The following is a 1739-nucleotide window of genomic DNA, read 5'->3' as shown; positions in this document are numbered from 1 at the left end:
ATATATATATATATATATATATATATATATATATATATAGAGAGAGAGAGAGAGAGAGAGAGAGAGAGAGAGAGTTAGATACTCACGCATATATATATATGTAAAGATGTGTGTGTGTAAGATGATAAAGTTTTGTTCAATGCTGTAGAGTGAAATGCAAATATAACGACTTGTTTGTGTGTAGAAGTGGTGTGTAAGGTGTTGTGCAGTATGTTTGCCATGTTGTAGTGTGTGAATCAGTGTTAAGTAGAATAGTGCAGCATGAAGATGTGATGTAGTGTATTTGCAGTAGTATTGTAGAGTGTGAAGATGCGTGGTTTAATTGTTAGAGGTATTCGTTCACGATTGTGAGGTTGTGTGTTCAATTCCCAGCTGTGCATTGTGTCCTCGAGCACGACAATTTATTTTATGTTGCTCCAGTCAACTCAGCTGGCAAATGAGCTGTACCGGTAATTCAAAAGGGCCAGCCTTGTCCACATTATGTATTACACTGAATCTCCCTGAGAGCTACATTAAGGGTACACTTATCTGTGGAGTGCTCAGCCACTTGTATGTTAATTTCACAAGCAGACTGTTCTGTTGATCAGATCAACAGAAACCCTCATCATTGTAACCAATGGAGCACCAGTTTTTTAATGTTGTGTGATGTGTTGCATGGTGTTGCAATATGATGCTGTATAATAAATCACATGATCATGTGACCAACCAGACTATCAGATATTGTTACACATCACTGGTAACAATGCACTTTTACATTGTTTTAACTTTCAAATAATGCCACCCCACTGGCTTGGCGAGAAGGCTAACATTTATCCCTGATAAAAGGGGGACTGGGGCAATGTGAAATGAAGCATTTTCCTCAAGAATACATTGCACTACCCAATCAGGGAATCTAGCAATCACGAATGCAACAGCCTAACCACTAGGCCACACACTTTCACTGTACAATAAATTCACTATGAGATAAAATACAAAGTGTCACATCATATAGTTGTAGAGTACATTACCTGCGGCACAGCGGCACATGTAGTCAGATGTGGTGGAAGGCAGATAACACAGTCCATTGTTTTTACATTCGTGGTGAAGGCAGGCACTGGGTTGTTGTACACCTGACTGTTGGATGGGTGCTATTTCACAGAAGTTGCCTAGGTAACCAGGTGGGCAGATACACGTGTATCCGTTGAGACCATCCATGCATTTGGCACCATTCTGACAAATATGAGAGCGACATTCATCTATGTTTTCTGAACAATTTTTACCTGTGTAACCTGGTAGACATTCGCAGCTGGTGGTTTAGACGAGAGAAGTATGTAGATATGTAGAAGGGTCACATCAAAGTACCCCGAAAGGAATAATACAAAAAAAAAAAAAGAGAAGAAAAGAAAACATTTATTAATACAATAATTAGTAATAGAATATCAAGCACAAAGTCACACATTTTTGGGGAGTATGCACTTGTGGCCAAAAGCTTGGTACATTTTTAAAAAACTTTAAAACTGTTATGTCTAAGTACAATTCAATTCAAATATGTACTTACTTAATAACTGATCAAAAGGTTCAATTATTCAATATGTGTGTATATATATGTGTATATATATATGTGTGTATATATGTGTGTATATATATATGTGTATATATATGTGTGTATATATGTGTGTATATATATGTGTGTATATATATGTGTATATATATATATGTATGTATATATGTATATATATATGTATATGTATATATATATA

At 35.9% G+C, this 1739-nt stretch overlaps 1 protein-coding gene across 1 annotated transcript in view; it reads right to left on the bottom strand.

Annotated features, from left to right (window-relative positions):
• LOC106880782 (protein slit) overlaps window positions 1-1739 on the bottom strand; it is a 108936-nt gene that overhangs the window by 12311 nt on the left and 94886 nt on the right. Inside the window, exon 26 of the mRNA XM_014930899.2 lies at window positions 1008-1285. Within this exon, the coding sequence (XP_014786385.1) occupies window positions 1008-1285 (278 nt within the window). The remainder of the gene's footprint in view (window positions 1-1007; window positions 1286-1739) is intronic.

Source organism: Octopus bimaculoides, chromosome 14, assembly GCF_001194135.2.
Source record: "Octopus bimaculoides isolate UCB-OBI-ISO-001 chromosome 14, ASM119413v2, whole genome shotgun sequence".
In the NCBI taxonomy this organism is placed as follows: domain Eukaryota; kingdom Metazoa; phylum Mollusca; class Cephalopoda; order Octopoda; family Octopodidae; genus Octopus; species Octopus bimaculoides.
The sequence above is the reverse complement of the archived record's forward strand: the minus strand, read 5'-3'. Positions and strand labels throughout refer to the sequence as shown.